The 22,063-nt window shown below is 39.4% G+C and overlaps 1 protein-coding gene across 1 annotated transcript in view; it reads left to right on the top strand.

Moving 5' to 3' along the window:
* ajap1 (adherens junctions associated protein 1) overlaps positions 1-22,063 on the top strand; it is a 63,563-nt gene that overhangs the window by 33,578 nt on the left and 7,922 nt on the right. The window contains exons 3-4 of the mRNA XM_059332936.1: positions 17,993-18,080; positions 18,183-18,425. Of these exons, the coding sequence (XP_059188919.1) occupies positions 17,993-18,080; positions 18,183-18,425 (331 nt within the window). The remainder of the gene's footprint in view (positions 1-17,992; positions 18,081-18,182; positions 18,426-22,063) is intronic.

The following is a 22,063-nucleotide window of genomic DNA, read 5'->3' as shown; positions in this document are numbered from 1 at the left end:
TGCCACTTTAAAAGAGGCAAAAATGACATAACATAGGTAGGGTAGGAATTTGGCATAAACAGAATCGCTAATCTTGAAGCCTATTTTTGTCAGACTATGCTGGGGTACAGTTCAAAGAATGAATGTTAAGCTGACATATCTGCTACATTTGGATCCAGGGGTGAGTGATAAGGCCATGATCTTCTATCATGGGATATATAATATCATAATCATAATATATACACTAGTGCTCAAAAGTCTGGTGTCACCCAGAAAATGTCCGTGTAGTTTTTCATGAAATTAAACTGTTTTATTTATGAAATGAGTTACAAAATGAATCGAAAATAATGTAAAGACATGGACAAGGGCAGAAATAATAATTTTAACCTGTTCAAATCTCCAACTTTACCTCTAGATACCCAACTAGCCTGAGGAAGGATCGTTGTATTGCTTCTCAAATCAGCGCAGAACAGTTTCCAGCTGTGCTAACATAATACTCAGGTGTTTTAATGATCAATCAGCCTTTCAACACTATCAGCGTGAATTAACACAATGTGCCACTGGAACACAGGACAATATATGTTAGATATTTCATTAGAAAATCAGCCGTTTCCAGCTTTAATAGTCATTTACCACATTAACAATGTCTAGACTGTATGGCTGTAATTTGATTTTTAAAAATTGTGATTTTCTTTTAAAAATCAGGACATTTCTAAATCACCCCAAACTTTTGAGCGGTAGTGTATGGTCACAGTACATATCACAGAGTAATAGTTATGTAAATTCAAATAAGAAATGGTTTAAAATAAGCAAACTGTACTACCAAAATTGAAGCTTTAAGGTTTCTGCGACATTATCAAGTGTCACAGGCTTCCAGGTTAACAGGATCCCTCCCCTTCTGTAATCACAACTTAATTCAGTCCAAATAAAGTTATTTACAGGCAGCTGTATTCCCGAGATCACAATACGGTTTAAAATGGTATTTAAAAAATCTCCACTTGTAGACATTTCTACCTTTTGCTCTGTTTATACCATCATATCAATCAACCCTGTCATCACATATCAACCAGGGGAGCGGAAATTACACAAAGTTGAAGTTATTGTAAAAAAGCTTAAAGATTTGGGGCTTTAGTGAAAACATTCGGGGTTGGATCCTCTTCGCACCTGATAAATATAAACAACAAAAGGTACTGAACTCGGACCACAAGAAAACCTGGATCTCATAGCTTTTAGTGCTGTTCATGTTAAAGAAGAGAAACACTGAGCTCTTATGTGGGAACAAAGAGACTATAAAAATAGGTTTTAATATTAGTGCTATGAATATACATTGTACTATGGTGACTGAGGCGTATATAGTGAATGTGAAATGAGATGGCAGTATGTAATCATCTTGTCAGCATTGTTGTGATCTCTTCATTTTCTCTCGATTGGGAGGTGAGCCAAAGACCCCCAGTGATTCAAGATGATGGCTTGATACTGTATCCTGGAGGAAATCAGTCACCACTGTTAACTGAGAGTTGATAAGGATTAAAAAAAGGTCTGATTTTTCTGACTGGGTGCACAGCATTGTATCAATACGCAGACTGTGTCTCATCAGAGTATATGAATAGAATCACTTTTCAAAGCAAAGCCCAGGTGCTTAAGTGCTGCAGAAAACTTTCCTTTTGCCTTCACAACACATTAACCCGTGTCTGCCTCATATTGGCCCCAAGGCAAGACGTAATTACCACACCGACAGCACGGCATTGGATTGCTGATGAAATGAAACTATTACCGAAGGAGAGGTGCTTCGCTTTGTCTCTGCCTCTTACTCTTATCCTCCCTGCTTTATCTTTGAAGATGTTTATGGATACATTGCATTCAATCTAAGTCTGATTAACGCAGAGTTAGACAGGAAAAACACAAATAAGCATCCTAAACAGATGAATCACAGCAAGGTGATAATCAGAGCTCACATAAAAAATTACCTCACCTAGATTTTTATGCTCATGTCTTGTGATTTATTACGGCTTGTATTCAGTTCAATTCCAAAATACTTTGTCCCATATGGGATCATTTAGGGGAAGTGGTTCTGCAAACAACTGAGGCAGGATGACACATTGTACACAGCCCATGCTTATTGGATAGTGTAGAGATACACGAGCAGATCAGAATACAAGAAAACTGTACAAGGAAAGAGAGTTACTAGATTTTCGGTTTTACTGGGTAAAGGATGATTCTTTTTTTTTTTTTTTTTTTAAAGATTATTTTTTTTGGCATTTTACATGCTTTATTGAAAGCGAGAGACAGATAGAAAGGGGGTGACAGAGGGGAGGACATGCGGTAAAGGGAGCTCAGGCCGGATTCGAACCCGGCTCCACCGCAGCGAGGACTGTAGCCTCTATACATGGGGCGCCTGTGTAACCCACTACGCCATCAAGAAAGCATTGGGCCCCATTCATTAATATCATATTCAATTTCTTTTCTTAAGAAAGTCCCAAAGTAAAGTCCAAGTTATTTTCATGAAGGTGTTTTAAAACTGTAGGATTTCTCATGTGTTCTTGTAATGATAAATCCTATTCTGTCATTATAAGGGTTTGGCAGTTGATCCTAGTAAGCTTAGATACACTCCCAGCTAGTCCTCATAAAAGGGTGTTGTGTGTACAGTCACACATACGCATTCGCCCATAAAGTTGGAATAAATACCTATTTCCATGAAATGACTGTGACATTGTGATTTACTCTTGACAGATAAAGTGTATATTTTCTCAGAACTTTATTAATCAATCTCTTCCAAGCATATCACAATGAAATTGAAACCACAATTAACAGAGTATTGTGTCTGAAAACAAAATTATTCCAGCTTCATGGGTGGCCGTGTATATACTGAAAAGAAGAGATAACAGAATTTAGTGAACAATGCCCAAATGGAAGTCTAAATAGGGCGGAGAACCGGATTCCAAAAAAAGTTGTCCACCGACAACTGAAAAAATTCAGTTGTCGGTGATGGTACTTCTGCAGAAAGTGAACACCAAATGAGCATATTTAGGAGCGTCAGTTGTGGATATAAAAAAACACAGGCACAAAAAATAGCCAATGAGATAACCAGGTAGCTCACCTGGTAAAGAGTGGACTGATTTCTTGCTGGCAGGCCCGGGCTCAATTCTATGCTACACTGCAGCATGTCATCCCCTCATCCCTCTCCCCCACATCTTCAGTTGTACTATCCAATAAAGGCAAGTAATAATATTAATATTACAAACAATAATATGGCAAAAATATTTTTGATTTAAATCCCATAATAAAACTGTGCATAGATTCTGTTCTTGCCTAAGAACAAATACCACTAGAGAAAACGTTAATAGTTAGTGAATGAGGCCTAACCTGTCTCACAAGAGTCTCATCCCAGCTCAAGTTCCCTATTAGTAGGTGAACAACCCAACGATTGGTGAATTCTGCCTCACAATGATAGGAGGAGCCGACAAAAAAAAAGAAACAAAAAAGTAAGAGGCCTGCAAAACAACAACTGTATCCTGAAACTTTACAAAACATTCATGAAACTATGACAAGGAAACAAGAATAAGTGCATTCAGTGATAGAGAAAAAATCTTTTACAGCATCATTATGTTATCATGAATGTTGACTGTTTTTAGCATGGCTGCATAACAACACGAATGAGTAATGGTTCGATTGGCTGGAATTGGCTGATTCAGACTTCTCAGTGAAGAGTTAGTTCTGTAAGTTTAGGTGTAAATAGGTTAAATGGTATGGAAGCCCATTTCCAACAATGTGAAGCCAAATTATGTGGGGAATTTTTGAGACCAAAACTGACTTTAGAGCAAAATAATTCACCGATTACCAATCCGGTATAGTAAATTTTTGAGCTGGAATGAAAATTTACCTTTTTTTTATGTGGATTGTGCACTAATATGTCTCTACAAAGCTCAGAGGTTTGTTTCTTAAACCAATAACTTTATTTTTTTTTAAATTAACTAACCAACCAACCAATAACTTTATTAAAAGACTATATTGAACATTATTATACATTATGATATATATAATAAAGAATACATAAAATAAATGGCTAAATAAACACCATTACTGTCCGTTCAGGATACAAGATACTTTCAGGATACCAATAGATGAAGATAATGTCTGTGATAGGCCAAGACCAACTGATAAAATCAACAGCCTGATAAATTAGCCTTATACAGATGTAATAACACAGCTACACTGCAGTTTGATCAATGGAATTTTAATCCGTCTCAAATGAATCTTGCTTGCATGTACACTCAGCTGCTTGAAATTGTTAAGTGTAAGTTATTTTGCACCTCAGGATATCATAGTAGTATGTTAGCTGCATATTAAAATATTGGTGTAAACATTCTTTTTAACAAGCATACATTTTAGTGAGTAAATCAGCTGACATCCAAATTATACATTAAATTCATAACATAAAAAAGCTGCCTCTGCCTCAGTAAGACTTGTGCATTACAGCATGTCATATGTCAGTGCATAAGACAAAGGGCTGCTTTGGCAGTGCTAAAAGAGGTTTTCTGCTTCTTGCTCAAACAGATTCAAACTGTGGCGTGTCAACTTCCATTTAAGGCTGATTTTGAGAGTAGGAGTTAGGCTGCTTTCGCACACACGCACACAGTGTCATGATAATTGAGACGTATTACACTGAAAAATGCATAACCAGTTCAAAGTCTGTATATGCATTATGTATGTTTGCTTTCATGCATGCAGACTTTTGTCCTGGATCTACAGTGTTTTGAGATATAAATGGATTTGGTATACGTCTGGCCCCCGGCTGTTTGCTGGCTACTGCAAGTGGCTTTCTTGCCATTGTTGCGTTTTGTTGTCCTCCAGGGTCATGCTCACTGTGCCAACTTAACCGTGACAACTATCTCAGGTGGATGATGTAAGAGCTACTTATGTCCACGTTCAAGCTTATACAATCAAATAAGAGTGTTTAAATAAAAACAAGCTGCAAAACATGAAGCTCTGTGAGGGCGGAAATCATTAAAACATCTTCCTCTTTAAATGTGTATATTGTATATTGTAATCTGTCACTATTTGATTAGTTCCAATATTCAGAATAGCAGCGCAGATGCGTCACGATCCAGCCTCTCCAACAGAAAGAGCTCAGAGTAAACCTCTGGGAGAAACGCCCCCAGCCAACCCAACATCACTACTAATTGTAATCTAAAAGCGCTGGTGTAGAAATGACAGGTGGCTCATAACATATCTGTATTATGTGTAGAGCTTTGAGAATCAATTACTATTTACAGGGTATCAGCAGGGTCTTAAAAAGTCTTAAAACTGCTAGAATCCAATAATTTGAATTTAAGGCCGTAAAATATCTAAAATTCTCTTAAAATCGCATAAATTGTCTTAAATATGATTTTGAAAGGTCTTAAAAATGGATTTATGTTTTTATTTAAAACAAATGCATAAACTTTATTCTTGCTTTTAAATGTTTCGATTTTTGAGTTCTAAACAAATATTTGTTCTCAATAGAGGGGCTTCTGGTGTTTTAAGTTAAGTTTTTATTCCAATGTGACTTTGCAAGTAATTCCGGGCCTTCGATTTTCCTTCTGGTCTTTTGTACTTTTTTGCCAGTATGGATGTGAAATGGGTCATAAATTGTATTCATTATGGTCTAAAAACGTTTTAAAAACTCTTACATTTGAATTATTGAAACCTCCAGAGACCCTGTATGAGTTATAAAATGGAAAAAAGTGATGAAAATGCGAAATGTATCAAAAAAGAGTTAACCCGGAGAGTTAATCCGGGACAACAAATCCTATGCAGTTCGCAGCAGAAACCATGCTGTACAAATGTGTAATTTCTGCCTGGTTTACTTTTTCTAATAATTTTGTATATTTTTGCATACTGGTCTCCCTAAACAGTCTTGGAATTGCATAAATTGGGTATGTGGAAAGCTGAGACTCTTGTCGATTGCTTGAGAGCCCAATTATTCCGGTGTGATGATGTTATTTCCCATGGTAGATCTCACTTAATCCCACAAACGACCTGTTGTGACCTCTAAGATAATCACACCCTCATGAACCTTTACAACCACAAACTAGAGACCAAGGGCATTCAGAGGGTGTCTGGCTTTTGTAGACGGACAATAAGTGAATTTTTCAGCAGTCAGAAGTGTGAGCCATCCACTTATTGCAGAAAACTCCGAAATGTAAAAGGATTTTTACACAGCATGGGCTTTTCTATGGTATTCCTCAAGGTTGCGGAGTCATAATATAGTATATTATAGAGATTTTTGGCCATTTACATCTTAAGAGGTAAAAAAAAATGATCAATCATATCTGTCTTACAAATGGTATCAACAATGAATGCTGCAACAACTTATGAGACATTATAGAGCATGGGAATGGCTTCATAATAATAACGTCCTATATATATACACTCTAAACTTTCAACACTTAAATAGCCACCTAACACAATGTTGATTACAGGTTCATGATGAGAAAAACACGGTGCAGAGCAGTGTCTCAAATGAATCTTCCGGTTCACAGCTTTCAGATTATGTACACCACTTACATGTGGCGTGAACTGTTGATCTTCTATCTCACCCTAAAGACGCCCTGTTCCCTTAAAAAATAAAAAAAAGGGTATTTGTGGGTCTCTCAGGTTTAAAATTGCTTGCTATCCCACCATTTTTATGTGGGGTTATCAACTGAATATGACCAATTTCTATTTACTTATACAACTAAATTATAATATACAATTCAAGAAAAATAATACTTATAATTTACTTCTCAATTGCGTCAGCCACTGCAGTTTAGGAAATGTAAATATCATTGCTAGTCAGCCTCTCAGAAACTGTGAGATTACAGCTTGCACATTCACCCCTGCATAAATGGTCTGCATGAACTAATTCGCCATGACTCATGAATACTGTAGGCAACCAGCACAAATTCAAGCCATTAGTGTACTTTGTGTCAGCCACGTAAGGCATGTGTGTATCATGACCGTAATCATCTCACACTGTGTGTTTGGGGGTGTGTGCACATCACTGTCAAACATGGATGCAAGTGGTTGTTTGTGGAAGGAGGCAGAGAGAGCAGGGCAGGCAGTGATTGCAAAATGCTAGTGCACACAGAGTCGTCTGAATCTTTCAGTTCCTAAACTTGAATGTGGTCCAGAATCTACTCATCAATATCAAGTGATGATGCATCCTTGACAGCCTGTTGCATCTGTTTCACCATGAAGACAGAAAAAGAAACGGCAAGCTTCAGAGCCCACTGGAACAGTTGCCAAAGTAAAAGAAAATGTCTCCCCATATTAAGTCAGATGGTCCACAGAATACACACACACACTTTGGATTAACAGGCAGAATCCACCATTCAAAATTCATAATATTACCATGTATGTGATGCCAGCTAGGGCCAGTACATCAAATACAGTATGTGTGTTGTGTTTTTTTTTTTGCTGTAACTTAATCCTTTAACACCCTTAGATTTGGACATTTATTTGCTTTTTCAGTGCAGATAAAATATCCTTTTGTCTGGTACAACGATGACACATAATCTGCCATGTGACCTGACTGTCAAGTACTTTGACTGTTTTGTGAATTAGGTCAGCCAGTGTGTTTTGTTTGGGGGGAAAAGGCAACAAACCTACCATCATTGAAGAATAAATTCTTAATTGCTAAACTAACATGATGGAGGATATTTTATTTACCGATACTGCGTGATTAAGCTCCAGCTGGGTTGGAAACATTTTCTGTTTAAAATGAATGTGCGGAGCCTTCAGTCAGTCTGTACGAATGAGCCATGGACATTATATCCAAATGGACACACTCTGTGCTTGGGCCATTCGTGTTTTTTGTTTCTTGTGTGACATTTTGCCAACCACTTTGGTTTGGTTGGAAACCAACTACGTAATGACCCAGAAAGTACATGACAGCTCGCCACAGCTTGTCTGTGCTGCACTTATTGACTGCAGGCTATGTGTCTTTACTCCCACTCACTGTTGGCATTGATAGTGCCCGACAACAAAAGGGACAACACTTTCTGTTATTGTGGAAAATACAACAAGTTCACACCTTTTCCTTGGACAGAGACGTTAATACTGCTTATAATTAGTTAAAAGGCCTTTTGCAAATATTGTTTCCTTCTTTCTGTTTCATTTAAATGGCTAGATTTCTTTTTGCACTTTTTTCATGCATAGTTTTGTGGATGTGTCCTTAATTCTGTAAACGGGCACTGTCCAATGTTAAAAGTAGAATGGCATTCAAAGACCGCACACCTCTGCCAAGGCCAATGGTGCATTCACATACTCCTCAGATGGTCCCATTTCCTGAGTTCGGAAGTTGTGCGTTCGGAAGTGCATTCATGAGCTTTTTTTTAATCGTAATGTGCATGGAAACAACATGGACGCCACAAAAAAAGATGTGTTGTCTTGCTCAGAGGGTTTAAACAACACACTGATATCTGTTTCCAGTATTTGCATGTCAAAAAGTGCAAAGGAAACAGATCAGGTGAGCCACGAAATATAATCTGTAAACAATTTTTTCCAAGTATTCTAACACTACATGAATGCAGCACAAATGTTCTCTCTCACAATGCAATACGAAAGAGAAAATGAATTTGTGCATCTGCCCCATGAATTGGATCCACTCTGAAATGTTATGAATTCTTCCTTGGCCAATGCTACACCCTTCCACCAAGTTTCATGAGAATCAGGCCAGTAGTTTTTTCACAATCAGGCTGACAAACAGACCAACTGCACCAATATACATAACCTCCTCAGAAGATGTAATAGTGATGTGCTTCCACTGCATGGTATGGCATTACTCGACTCACTCACTCTTGGTACCGGGATCTTTTCTCCATTTAATTTCCTGCAGATAGTGGTCCTTAGTGTAGGGGTGATTCTCAGCTGATTGCTGATAGCCCCGCCATGTGAAACTTCAACACAACACTCGCTGAATCCTTTTCTTGGCAGAGAAAGAGAGACAGAGAAATGTCAATGTAGTATTGTAGTTTTGCCATGTTTTAAAACCGGGCGAATGAATAAAAAAACTGCCTTTGCTATTGATGCATTGTAAAAAAAAATCTGTTTAATTTAGGGTAAAAAAAAACTGTCAGCTGTGGTTGCCAGAACTTCCCCGTGAAAAATACAGTGAGCGGGTTTTCTACTGTAATTTTAAATGTAAATATCAGAAATAAAACTGTAATATAGACTGAGTAGTCCCTTTATGTTTAGGGTAATTGTGTCCTTCTGACATTATCATATTTCTCCTTTAATTTTACATGAAAAAACTGTGTTTTCTACAGTTTAAAAGTTTTTTTACTAATGCTTGATTTACGCGTCTACTACGGTGATAATACATTTTTTATATTACGCCCTATTTCTGATGCAATCTGATGTTTTACTGAAATTTCTTCAAACATTTTTTATGGTATTTAGGACATTTTAAATACTAAAGTTTGTGCAGGATGTCTTGTGTCACTGTAGTGAAAATACAAAAAAAGTTTGAGGTACCAGCTACTATCCACAGCTTTTGTCAATGAAAAACCAAAAATGAGGGAATCCAGTTGAGTAGATCCAGCCGCACCATGCAGCGGCGATGCGGCATAACACAACAGGCCACTGGTCATCGTAGTGAGTCGCCATAGAACATCCATCATTGGTGGTTAATGGCTTACATCTAATGTGTTATTTCCTGTGTTGAGACAATGTGACATCAGTGTGCATTCTCAGCATCAGAATGTATCTTGTGCACATCTCAGTCAGTTTGGATGGGAGTTGGTCTGGATGCTGCGGCTTTTAGTGGATGCCTCCTGTTGATAACTGCTCTCACGGCGCTCTGGCTATCCTAGAGGAGGTGGGAGGAGGAGGAGGAGGAGGAGGTGGTGAGAGGGGGCTTATAGCTGTGGTGCCTCCAGATGCTCACTGATTGTTCCCGGTGATTGTGCTGCTGGTAGCTGCGACCCCCCTCTACTCCACGCAGATGGAGCTGTCAGCTCCATTATGGATACGAGATGATTAAAACTGCAGTCAGTAAAGCCACTACTGATAACTTAGGTCTTGTTAGAGCGTCTGAGAGTCACAAGGTTAAATGTTACAGGCTTGTGTCGAGTTAAGGAAAGGAACCATGTGGTCCTGATAGATAATGATGATAATATGACATCCAGTGTAGGAGTCAGCAGGCATTTAAAATAAAAAGATCCATCCGGCACCAACTCACATCACGTTTTCAAGTTTGTGAAGGGGGTGGAGGGTTAAATGAGTGGAGTAAATAAGTAAGTCTACATCCACTGTAGAGCAAAGTGAGCACATGTAAAATGTATGTTAAGTGTCTCAGGAATCTATTTTTAAAGAAGGGAGCTCAGTGAACATTGTAATGCAGCATTTTGACCCGAGCGAGACCTGTAGAGGCGTACAATACAGCCTCTTCAACAGAGAGAGACACACAGAGAGACAGAGAGAAACCACTTTTCCCAACGGTTACCATAGCAATCCAATAAATTTGCCATTACTCTCTGTATTGACTCTCAATAAAGTGGGTAAAAATGAATCTCCTTTTCTCGAGCGTTAAATCTGGACTTAAATGCTGATGCCTGGTGACAGGCGTGCAGAGTCAAACCCCCTTTCCCCTGATTTACAGAAACCGAGCCAAGAGGAGATGAAGGGGCCAGACTGAGCAGATGCTGCTTCACTTTGTGTTTCTCCTCTGCTCAGCTCTTTCTTCATGGCTCAACACATCTGCCTGAAGGAAGAGGAGTGCAGATGTTGACTGAGACTCAGTTTAGGAGAGTGTTTCCGTCAATCAGAAGGGATAGGGCAGAATTTTAATACGACCTGTTTTTTAAACTTTTTTCAGTGTATTTATTTTTGCGATATTTTACTTTTGTTGAAAAATGACAGGACGTTGTTTGACAGGAAACACAGAGAGGATGATAGAGGACTCAGAGCTAAAACAGTACAGGTGCACGGTATGCCTCCCACACCGTTCAGCTGCGAAACAATTCCACTCAGCTTTGTTTGGTAAAAAAATACCTCCTGTCTCCGACTTGAAGGCACGCAGATTTCAGGATGGTTGATTGAAGCTCCCTTAGTAGCAATGCCATTTTACACCCACCTGAAAATTGCAGTCATTTCCATTCATCTGTTGTTAACAGGATGAGCTACCGTGTGTTCTCTAACACAAGCAGGCACACAAGGGAAGTGTATCCTCCTGTAAAAAGATGCCATCATCGAAGCAATACACTTCAGCGACCCCTTTTTTTGGCCATCATAGAATTTGCCATCCGGCTTGACTGAATTATGCAGCGATGCCTTTGACACTGAGAGAAAAGGCATGTAAGAGTAATTGTTTCTGATCTCTCTCTCTTAAACTTTCCCCTCCTCTCTCTCCCCCTCTCTCTCTCTCTGCACCCTCTTCTTCAATAAGTGTTTTAGATTGCTTTGTGACTCAGTGGAAATCAGCCTAGATTGACACTTTGACACCGACGTTAATTGGCAATTCTAACTATCAGCGCACCGCCTTTTGACGGAAGTCTTCCCCCAACCTGTCCTGCTCAGGTGCCTGCTTGTAGGAGAGGCGATCTCGGAAGGGTCATACAGCGCATTAGCGTGTGTTGAATATGCCTGTATGAATGTGCTTTGTGGTGTTTGGGAGAGAGTTGGCTCAACCGCTGTAAGCTGCGACTCTGTTTTACAAATGAGGGGCCTTTCCCACATTTTTCAGGAGCTTTTAAGCCAACACAGCGTGGGTGTAGGCACCATTAGTCCTAAATGGCTCTTTGCAATGGATGCCTGATAGGGCTTACCGCAATGTACAGACACACACACACACACACACACACACACACACATAATTAAAGACTGACAATAGCTACTATTATACATACATGCATAGTGATTAAAACGATTTTTCTCTCCGCGTCATTAGTCCAGTATGGCCTTGTTATGGAACTGTTATCAGAGAAGTAACTGCTTGCAGTTTAGATTTTGCCACTTAATTCAACATGTTAACTACAGATAGAGAAGTGAGGAATTCAGAAAATGTAACTGGTTGCTAAAGATTGAACCGACTTTAGTTGGTAAATGTTCTAGCATGGAACATACTCTATGTCCACAAGTACATGTCCTTCACTAGCACTGTGTTAATAATTTTAGGTTAGGTTAGGTTTGTAGGATAATTTCTGTGGTGACAATTTTGAGTGATATTGTTTTATGTAGGTGAAGGTTTATTCACAAAGTCTGTACGTGTTCAGGCAGGGTAAGAAAATACACCACTGTATTTGTGTAACTTTTCTCTACTTCGAAGTTGTAAATCATGAATGAAAGATGAATACATTCAGGTGCTTCAGTTTTAGGGGCTTGCTCATTTTCAGTTGATGCTTCAATACAACCACGATTAGGAAATACACCTTTATTTAGGACCAGGTTTAAAGATTAATACAGCAACAGTGTAACATATCCTTCAAACACAGCACTAATTACCACTTCACAACTAGAAATATGTGTTGAGTTTAAAATATAATCCACATTTCTCTGACTATGAAGCTATGAGGGTCATGTTGGATCTTAAAGCAGCATTAATACATTTTTGCCACTTGGGGGCAGCAGAACAAGCTGTGAACATGTCTCCAACCTAAACGACAGAATAGACCGTTTGTCGACACCACCAATAACAACACATATGAGCGTCATTATACATACACGTACGGTTTGCGGTTGTAAAAAAGGCTGCAGTCTCTTTTGGATTTAGGTGACAAAACCACTGACCTAGCTTTAGGGCAAAAAACTTCCTGGTAGGGCGTTTAAAGACAGTTTAAACAATAAATACATGTACATAAATGCCGGAAGTGAAGTATTTACGAAGGTGACGTGAGCCAAAAAGTTTCGTAAAAAACGTAAGTTACGTCATTTACTTTTGTTTGCACATGGGACACAAACCCTGTTCTCCTGGGTGAAACTCTGCTGTTTGTTCGACCCATGCACCTCCCCTCCCTCAATCCTCAGGGAAATTAATGGCTCTTTAGCTGCGTGATGCTAACGTTTTCTGCTGTTTGATGCTCACTAGGTAGCATACAGTGGAAGATTTTTAACTAAAACAGCTGCCCACTTCACACCTTCTGGAAATGAGGTTAATGAGAGGAGTGAGACTGAACCATGTGTACAGAAAGGTTGAGGAGCTTAACACTAACACAATAAGGTATATAAAAACACAAAGCTCTGTGGAGCTGATAGAAACTGCAGAATCTGGTTATATTTTGTGGGTTTGACACTTTGAGCAACTCCTCTTACAGTACACATTCTGCTGTGCTGTTTGGCTTTGTTTTAAAGCTGCTATGGTTCAAATTTGTAGTTTTCCTACAAGCCTGGATATAATTTTGTGTGTTGGTCATTTTAAACTGTGCCGGGGCAAAATTTGTATTGAAGATTAATACACATATCTATCATGCATTTGGACTGCAAATGCTTAAATAATGTGATGTTTCAATGGTAAAAACCATATTGAAAGCTACCTCGACCCAAACATCACCTGCTAGGCACATTTATTCATCCCACACTGAGTTTTTGTGTCTAAGCTGGGGTTCTTTTTATTAAAAGTCGGTAGCAAGGAGAGATTTCATTTAACCACCGTGCTTTTTGACATGTTCATCAAACTGTCATTGGCAAGAAGGCAAAAAATCTCATTTATTTCTTGCTGTGAGCATCGATTGGGGCTCAAATCCTGCTGCCACAGAGGTCACAAGCTAGCTGTCCTCTCCTCTCTGTATCCCTCCCTGTCCCTTCCCTTTTTTTCTGTCTCTTTCATTCTCTCTCTGTCTATCTCCCTCTCAGCCTCTCTTTGTTTGGCAGTGATTTGACCAAACAAAACCTAACCGGGTATCTCTAAAGCAAGGTGACTGCCAAAGGTGATTTTTCAACCTGACTGCCAGGACACAACGAGCTTCACACAGCCAATGCCAAACTTCTCTCACACTGGCAGTCCTGGGTGAAAATAGAACTGGCCTCTGCACTCATATTTGTCACCCATGTCATTATCTGCTCGATTATCCCTGCACCCTTAAATGTACTGCCCAGAAAATGAGTTTGTAATGGACTTAATGTTGGTGTTTGTGTTGCTGGACCTCACGTTCTTGGGTTCATTTGTGTCATTAAAGAGCCGTACTAGGAAATTGTACATATTTTGGCTTCAAATGGCAGCCTGAAGGAACTGGTAATGAGCTATTTGGACTTAAATACCCTGAAAACATGCAGCATAGCATCAGTAAACTGCACACAGCATGCTCGTGTTTACCAACTGAGCCAATTGGATTCTTCTGGTATAAAATCCAAGACTGGCGGGGCTGCTAAGCATGCGTGTGTCTTGTTCACTGACATAACATTCGCCAAACAATGGTTGCATGACAGTTGGTATTATACTCAGATGTTACCTTTGCATTGGCAGAGTGGTGTCCATTAGAGGTAGGGACAGGGCACAGCCTAATGCAGTACCATAATGTGATTTAATCAGTGTGTTTTTACAGGACAAATTCACCGAGTGCAGCTTTTAATTTGAAATTTCCTGACTGGGAAGTGCTCTCAGTCACTCGAACATCAATGTAAAATGAAACAATTCTCAGTGGAGACCTCAGCTATTGATCAAGGTCAGGGGCAAGCTCTATTATGCCTGAACTTGGACAGATGTTAATTTATAACCAAACGCTCTCAACTTAACAGCCTTGACGTCAGCCGGAGACGGGCAGATAGGGAGGCGAGGGAGGATAGAGAGAGGATATGAGGGAAATGCAAATGACTCGCCAGATAAGTTAATGTGCCTTTGCGGTGGCAAGGGACTCTGATTGGGAAGGTAAGGCTTCCCTGAGCCAGCCGGAGATATCATTAATCCAAGGTTGACCTGGCCTGCCTTTTGCACGGCCCTGCCCGCAGAAGTTTATTATACAGGAGGAGGCCGTCCGGGCTGCAGGCAGGCAGAGGAGAGGCCGTGTGTTTTTCCAAAATGACGGAGCAGCACTTCCTTTTGAGCCTTCCTAAAGACAAATTGGCTTGGATCAGCAGCTAGGCAGCTGGCTGATGGAGAGGTGAGATGTATAAGGCCCACGTGGGCATTTTCATCATGACGGCTTTTCTTTTTTTGTTTTTTCTCCTCCCCTCCTGCAGCATGTCACCTGCTGCAGTGTGTCATTGTGTCCTAGTTGCTCTCATGCTCTATCACTCACCCACACACACACATACACTAACACACACACACACACACACACACAAGACACTAACCATACAGTACACTTGAATAGGCTCACACTAATCCTCACTTTAGACATGTAGCGCACAGTTTTGTTTGTGGATTACTGTCCTCTGGCAAAAGTGAGAGATCAGCACACACAGGAGTCTTAAGAGTTTAATAGGAACAATGCTTTTGTACTTTGGTCGTTCAGAACAAAGGGAGCAAGGCGAGAACCTTTGTGAGTTCATGTTCAAAAAGACTGAATAATTCCATATTTGAAGAATAATCACAATCGTATGTCATTGCACTCCAAACAGCTTATCAAAACAGTCCTGTACACCGGATACCTGTCACAAACGTGTGGAATCATGATGACTTTGTTTTCATTGCTCTGCTTCGACTTGTGACTTTAGAGAGGACAGTGGGTTTATTTTTGAATCAAACTAGATCAGTGTCCTTAAAAGAGCTTATTCTCTATTGACCAGTGCTTGTAAAATATGGAGGATCCAGTCTGTGCAAGTTGTCATTTTCTCAACCAGCAGTTCTCTGCTGTCCTTCTGATCGCTAGTAATTGGCTTTTAATTTGTCCAACAACGATTTTCTATAATGGGGCAGACAAGTGCAGATCGTGTTTTATGAATTACAGTTGTTTTTTATGCACTTGAAGAGAGCAAAGCTGGTGACCTGTGGAGAAGTCCTGGCTGGAGTTACTATTCCCCACTGTCACATATTATCTGTTCAGATATTATCTGTGGTTCAGATACTTATCTCATTGCTACAGAAATACTGAAAGCAATTAACTTTCTGAGGTTGTAGCATGGTGTCTATGAGTCTTTCAAGCATCATTCAATATGTTTTACATTTGATAAAATGAAAAACTTTTTCACAATTCTCATTCTATCTAATGGCCAGCAGGGGGTGACTCCAAATCTATGGGAAAATGACACTACTTCTCACTTGAGTTTATCAATCAATCAATACTTTATTTATCCCAGTGGGAAAATTCAGTTAGTCTGGTAACTCTGGAAGAATGAGACAGTCTGATGGCTGAAGGAGCGAAGGATCTTTTGAATCTCTCCATCCTGCAACGGGGAGGGAGGAGCCGTCCACTGCTGTTTTTTTGGTCCACAAAGGTTTTGTGTAGCGGATGATCCGGGTATTTCAAGATGGTCTCGATCATCTTGACAGTGCATCTCTCCACCACCTCCTCCAGTGTGTCCAACCTGGCTCCAACCACAGAACCAGCTCTTTAGACCAGTCTGTCCAACTGCCTTGCATCTCTGTGTCTGATGCTGCCTCCCCAGCATATGGTCTCAATCATCAATTTCAAGTGATCTTCAAGACACCATTAGGTTTTATTTTGTAAAGTTTGGTCACATTTAGATTTAAATAGATGATTAAGCAGGATACGCTTTAGGGTTGGGATAGTTTGTCATTGTCAAGGTGCTACCCGATTGTTTTTGTCTTAGAACTTTGACCCTTTCATTGTGTGTTTTCAGTTTATTAAAGTAAATTTTAAGATACTGGTCACCTAGAAATTTCAAGTTTATTTTAAATTATGGATGCATCTTGCTAACCTAGCTATCTACTGAGGTAGCGTTAGCTGACAACATAGAATCCTTGCACAAGCTCCACCCTCCCTCCAGATATGGTCACTTCTGGCTGCAAAAACCAAGATGCCAACAACCAAAATTCCAAACCCTTTAAAACCACAGTCAACAAACCAACAGGTGACGTCATGGTGGCTATGTTCACTCCTTTTTTGCAGTCTTTGGCAGGGGCCAAAACCGGGCCAAAAAGAGAGTAAATACTGATTCAGTCCAACACCAGAGACAGAGACACTACTCTAAATAAAAGATATGTTAACGTTTTTACTAGAGGTGTGAATAGGCAACTGTTTCCTAACGCAGTCAGCACAACATATCGCTGTTTTTGGGGGTGATTATACTTGTCAGATGTTGTGTTTTCAGTTTGTTCTGCTGCCCCCAGGTGGCCAAAAACTCAATTATTGCAGCTTTAAGTAGCTGTAAAAAAAACAACAATCTTTTTTGTTTGATTTACGTAAACATTGATTTCCTACAGCTGTTGGCAAATATATGTTTCTTTATTTTGGTATGAAACAGTTATAAATTCAATGTATAAGTAACACAAACAGTGTCTTAATTTTGACTCTATGAAGCTATTGAGAAAAGCATGAATATTGCTCTATCAAAGCAGCTTTAACACTTGTGTATGTGTATCCAAGTTCCTCTTCCCTACATTAACACGCCTTCCTTTTCGGTGCTACCTGTCAGGACCACCTTTTGATCAGATATTTCATTTGATATACCATATCAAACAATTTGCTCTCACTTAAATGTTTAAATAAAAAGCTTTAGGGCAAAATCTACACAGATACATTGAGGTGATAAAAGGCACACCAGCTCTCAGAGTGTGGGTCTGCAGTTTGAGGATGTATTTTAGAGACTAATGACATCAGAATAATAAGTTTTATAAGTACTTAGAGAAAACTTGGACTTGGTTATCCATTACATTTGGCTGTACTGTAATGGAATAATTCATGTTACTCATAAATTATGAATAGCAATGGATGACAGTGTCATCGACGCTTACTGAAGAGCAAAATTGTTCTGTGTTGTCATACTCTAGTTTTCAAGTGAGGTGTCCTTGATACTTTGCAGAGTGCAGCAGGTTTGTACAGTACAAAAAACAAAAGGTAACTGAAGAGTGTGGCTCTGTGGTATAAGCAACAGGGACCAAACCATTTCCAGCACAAATTTAACCCCCTTCTTTTGTGTTTATTGTCTTTTTTTGCAGGTTTGGCAGTTCACCAGATAATCACAATCACTGTGTCTCTCATTATGGTTATCGCAGCCTTGATCACAACACTCGTCCTTAAAAACTGGTAGGAAAGATTCCTTTACTTGTTTACTTACAGACGTCAGCCATACGGGGTACAAGGTATGATTTTATGTTTGTTTCTTGTCTTTGGTGCGTGTTTTTGTAGCTGTGCGCAGTCGGGAAATGGCCGCCACAATAGCCATCAGCGCAAGATCCACCAGCAGGAAGAAAGCTGCCAAAACCTGACAGACTTCACCCCAGCCCGGGTGCCCAGCAAGGTGGACATATTCACTGCCTACAATGACAGCCTGCAGTGCTCACATGAGTGCGTTCGGACTGCCGTGCCCATCTACACTGATGAGATGATCCAGCAGACGCCTGTCTACAAGACTGCTTACAACGGAAACAGGTACGCCGGCCTAGGGCTGTTTATAGCACAAGGTGGATGCACACTGGAACATTTGTTTAGTCAGGCAGCGCTGGAAATCCACAGCCCCGTAATGCTCTTCCAAAGTGAAGTCTCTGTCCACTGCAGTTACTACCACTGATGTTATTAGAGTCTAATGGCGATATTACGAAACCCCATGCTGAATGGCAGAGCCAAATCAATTTAAACTGGGTTCAGAAATCAATGTCTATTTCTTAATAATAGTGGTTTTATGAGGGGATAAATGCTCAAATAACTTGCTCATTAAATTGTAAAGCATTAAAGGGATGACAAACAGAGAGTGGGAGAGAGTACATTAAAAGGCATGATTGATGACTGCTTTGTCCTACGCCGAGATATCTATTTGTAACAAGATATTTAACTTACCATCAGAACTAAGATGATGCAAATAATTTCTGGAATCCGAGCCCTGCTGTGCACTTACAGAGGTTTCTGATGGTGTGGAATGTCGGCCCACTGAGCCCCATTAATCAGCACCCAGTTACTCAGCCTTGGGAAGCGGGGAGGTGGAATCAGGAGCTAACAGGAGATACATTAGGTTGGGCTGCATTGGACTGGCTAACAACAGCAGCTAATGATTGTGTTTCCATGGTGCAGGGTCATGCTTTACATACAGTTTTCACTAAAGTGGGCAGAGCAAAAGCTAAACATTTGACCCTCCAAGCAAGAGGGAGCATGGAAATGAGAGAGAAGCCATTGTTAAAGTTAAAGTAGCAATCAGAACAGAAAAATGTGTAAACAACTGTGAGATTAATGAGAAAGTTGCTTAAAGAAAGAGTGAGTGCTTGAGTTGAACAAGTATAGGCTTAAATGTTAAGTGTAATAAAGAATGTGAGAAAATTAACTGAGCTGAACAGCCAGAATACACAAACACTCAAGTGTCAGCAACTGGACATAAAGTAATGCACTTACAGCTTCACGTCATGCCAAGCAGCAGGCCGGACAGTAGAGGTGTGAATCAGCAGAGGCCCCAGAATACAATTTTATTCAGACACTTGAGTCACGATACAATAATATTTTAAGCATTTTGCGATATGGTGAGTATTGCGATACAATACATTAGGATTTAACTCTTTAACTGCATTTTGTGTCCACAAAATTAAATTAGAACTAGAATTGTTTGTTAAATAGGTGAAAATTCTCAGTCTATTCATCTCACTTCAGTCTTTTTATTTCTCCACAATGTACAGTAGTGTTCAATATAATAGCAGTCCAATGTGACTACCCAGATTAATCCAGGTTTTAACTGAACTGATATCAAACACGTATGGACGAACAACTGCAGCATGTTCTCAAACTTTCCTCTACTTTAAGCTTCACTGCTCTGAATTTTTTTGAATGAAACATAAAAAAAGTCAAACTTTGCAGCGCTATCCTGACTTACATAATAGCTATAGATTCCTTAGATCTTCTAGTTTCATATGATACCACTATCTCTAAAAATGGCGAAAATACTGACAGCCCACCGGCCGTGGAAACGCTAAACTTCAATACTTGGCAGCCATGAATCGATATAATATTGCCATGCAAAATATTGCGATACTAGGCTGTATGGATTTTTCCCCCACCTCTAATGGACAGCTAGACCAGTGTATCCTGTTTTATTGATAATAGTGGAAGGCCAATTCCAAAGAACTTGACACATTCCGTCTTCAGTGTCCCAACTTCTTTGGAACGGGAGTACATTATGTGTTTTAATGTAACCCGCGTGTGAGAGTGAATTTCAGATTGCTTATTAGAGTAGCAGATCTAGAGTATTCACAATCGGATGATATGAAAATCTAAATTGTCGCCCATCCCTTTCGTTTTCCTTCATCAAAGGCTTGGTTTCCTCACACTCTTCTCCCTGTGCGTGCTGTTGCTCTGAACCACAATTAGCGTCAGTCAGATGTTTGTTTTTCAGCAAAGCCACAGATAAATTGGTTTCCTTTAATGCTGACGACCATCGCCTCATTCCTCGTCCATCTGCCCGACACCTGGCTGAGCGGTGTGCCTCGGCATGCTCAAGCTGCACACAAAATCTAAACCTACCAGAGATTCTCGTTGTTGTTGTGTAATTAGTCAATTTATAGATGTAAGGCACCAGGGGTGGAAAGTCTTTACAGTTCCATTTTCTCTCCAACTGATCTTTGTGACAGCATTTCAAATGGCAGACATATATAAATATATATATTCACACTTTGGCAAGTGAACTTCAACACCCAGGAGTCATGTAATGTGATATCAGCAAACTGCACACAATTCATCCATGTTTACTAGCCCAGCTAATACGTGCTGCTTTAAAGCGAAAGGGAGGCGGAAGATGTAACACTGGTGAGTCATTGGCGTGTTTGCATTTCACTGAATTTAAAACACTTCTCTCTGTGGGTGAAGATGTGTCTCTCTCTCTTTGTGATTGAAACTGACAAGGCAAGTGTGTTTTACATAGAAAACCAGGCATATTTTACCTTAAACTTTCATTTATATGTAGCGTGATAAGAAGCTTGGTGGAGTTTTGGCAGTGTTTACTGTCTGAGTGGATAACAGTAACAGTCATCTAAGCTGCAGGGCCAGCAAAGATGGTCACACTTACTCTGTGTATCCAAACCCTGTAACAGATTCATTATGCTGGCAGTGAGGATAGGATCATTCATCTGGTGTAAATAGTCCAAAGTGCCCGGGTTTATTTATTTAAAGTCACGGACCGGTGGCTACAATTTTAGCAACAACATTGCTGATTAATGTAGATTTTTTTTTTTCAGTGTTTGATTATCTCTGCCAGGGCTCAACACTAACTTTAGTAGGTGGTTTCAAGATTAGCAACCAAGCAACAGCTTTTGGTTGCTGAAACTGAAAATGTGGTTGCCATGTTGGGTTGGGTAATGAAGATACTATGCTGTAATCAAACATCAGCTTTATAATGGAAATGTGATATATAAGAATACAGCAACACAACAACATTCTTTGTAGTTTGTGTTTTAAATAATATGGAATTTTTATCTTCGTTATCTGTTAACATGTCCATTCTCAACTCCTGCGAAACAAAATAATAGTTTTTGCAGATGGTGTCATGTTCTTCACAGATCCCTCAACAAAATAAAAAAACAACAATCTAAATTGTAGTGTAAAGTGCAAATCTCAACAGACACACTCTTAAGTGCAAAATGGAAGTACAAGTACATTTACTTAAGTACAATTTTGAGGTACTTCTACTTGAATATTTCCATTTATTTAACTTTTACTCCACTACATTTTAAAGACAAATATTGTACTTTTAACTCCACGACATTTAGTTGCCAGGTCGAGATTTAACATAAAAATGTGATTAAACATTTTACAAATTAAACCACATAAAAGTATATTAAGTAGTTAAACTTGCCCTACCTTACATAAATGCATCAAAAATAATTTCATGCAATATATAAAACAATCTAAATGTGGTCATTCTGCATATCGAGTACTTTTACTTTTGTAAGTTTTAATTGCAATGATTTGACGTCAGCATGTCAAGAAATAAGAATGTTGCCATTATCCCAATATCCATTTTTATTTTATCATATCAAAAATATAGCGGTATTATCATGAATGACACAATATGGTACACGCCTATTTGCCACTGA

The sequence above is a fragment of the Centropristis striata genome, chromosome 5 (genome assembly GCF_030273125.1).
Source record: "Centropristis striata isolate RG_2023a ecotype Rhode Island chromosome 5, C.striata_1.0, whole genome shotgun sequence".
NCBI lineage: Eukaryota > Metazoa > Chordata > Actinopteri > Perciformes > Serranidae > Centropristis > Centropristis striata.
The sequence above is the reverse complement of the archived record's forward strand: the minus strand, read 5'-3'. Positions and strand labels throughout refer to the sequence as shown.